General features: G+C 42.5%; 1 protein-coding gene across 1 annotated transcript; it reads right to left on the reverse strand.

The window, feature by feature from the left end:
• Positions 1-470: 470 nt before the first annotated feature.
• Positions 471-869, reverse strand: LOC307064869 (eukaryotic translation initiation factor 4E-like; the record flags this gene model as incomplete). The annotated part of the gene is made up of 1 exon (XM_079721581.1): positions 471-869. The coding sequence occupies one exon, from the start codon at positions 867-869 to the stop codon at positions 471-473; it is 399 nt and encodes a 132-aa protein (XP_079577707.1).
• Positions 870-1,661: the final 792 nt, after the last annotated feature.

Below are 1,661 nucleotides of genomic sequence, written 5' to 3' on the forward strand. Positions count from 1 at the left end.
GCTATAAAAAGAAACAAAGAAAATTGTTAGAAAACTGTATGCATCATACTCTTTCAAACCAGCAAAATATGCTCCTGCATACAATGGAACATAAACAGAACCGTTCTCTTGTAAGGTATAGAAATGCGAATCCTTTTCTTTAATATTGTAGATGGGTCAAATGTGTTTGTAATCGTTAATTCTTTTAAGCTATTACAGAGTGGGCCAGGAACACATTTATGGGTTCTGGGGACGATGTGTACTGTAATTCTTTGATTGGGATAGTGGACACTCTAGCCAAAATTTAAAAAAAAAAATGAACACAGGAGTACAAGACAAAGGCGAATGAGACTTCTCTTATATCTTAGCAACATTTAGATGGAAATCAAATTTAAATGCAGTCCACTCTGCTTTTGAAGAGGCTTTGGTTCAGCTCCCAAATCTTGATTGCTTGACGCAGTCTCCTATGAGAATACTCAGAAGGTGTCTTCTTAAACAACAAACCTAGTTTTAGTGGTGGAGCCGCTCTTAGTAGCTGTGTCTGCATGGGACTGATAACCAATCACTATCTTTGGAGGAAGTCCTAACCTTTCCTTGTATACCCTCCCTGTATGTGTAACTGCTTCTCTGTTTTCACATTCAGTAGTCCATATTGCTATTTTATCACCTTTAGCTCTAACATTAACCACAGCTCCACATACATCATCACTGTAGTCATCAAAAGGCTCTCCAATAAGGCACAGCAGTGTCTCTAGCCAAAAGCGATGGAGGTCACTTCGTCTCTGCTGTTTGTTCAATGTAATTAGCCATCGTCCTCCTCGTTTGTTTTTCTCATCTTCCCACATAGGCTCAATACCATCCTTAAAAAGTGAGTAGTCACAGCCAGGCATTAAATTACTAGACAACTGGATATGGTTGTACAGAGCCCAGAAGTCTTCAACAGTATCAAACTTAGAGATCAGCCGAAGGTTTGCTTGCCAAGTTTTGCTTTTATCTTTTTTTTTTTTTTTTTGCAGTACGCGGGCCGCTCACTGTTGTGACCTCTCCCGTTGTGGAGCACAGGCTCCAGACGCGCAGGCTCAGCGGCCATGGCTCACGGGCCCAGCCGCTCCACGGCATGTGGGATCCTCCCGGACCAGGGCACGAACCCGTGTCCCCTGCATCGGCAGGCAGACTCTCAACAACTGCGCCACCAGGGAAGCCCTGCTTTTATCATTTTTAAAAAACCAGAGTTCCCATCTGTTCTGTAAAGGATGTTTAATATAGTGTTCTGGGTTAGCAACCTCCTGATTAGATTCTGTTTTCTCTTCTTCTGTAGGTGGGGGATTAGGAGTAGGGGTGGTTTCCGATCGCACAACCCAGGGACTCCAAGAGTTTTAAAAATTTAGTTTGTATTACAGACGGATCTTTATACTTGAAAGGGATCTTCATACTAAATATAAATTACTGGATATTATCTGTGTATTACTAAGGATGATATGCCTATACTAGCAGAGGCTGGTGGGGCACAGGAAAATAGTGGAGTTTGGGTGTCTTAAGAATCTATAGGAAAGGGTGTGTCACACAGTCATGAGTCTGGAAAGGACTTGGTGAGGTGAGAGCTGGGGTAGAAAAAGTCATGTTCTTATTTTCCTGCCCTAGAAAGGAAAGCATTCCAGTGACTTTCCCCACAGACTGGGGAT

Source organism: Hyperoodon ampullatus (assembly GCF_949752795.1).
Source record: "Hyperoodon ampullatus genome assembly, chromosome: 16".
Lineage (NCBI taxonomy): Eukaryota > Metazoa > Chordata > Mammalia > Artiodactyla > Ziphiidae > Hyperoodon > Hyperoodon ampullatus.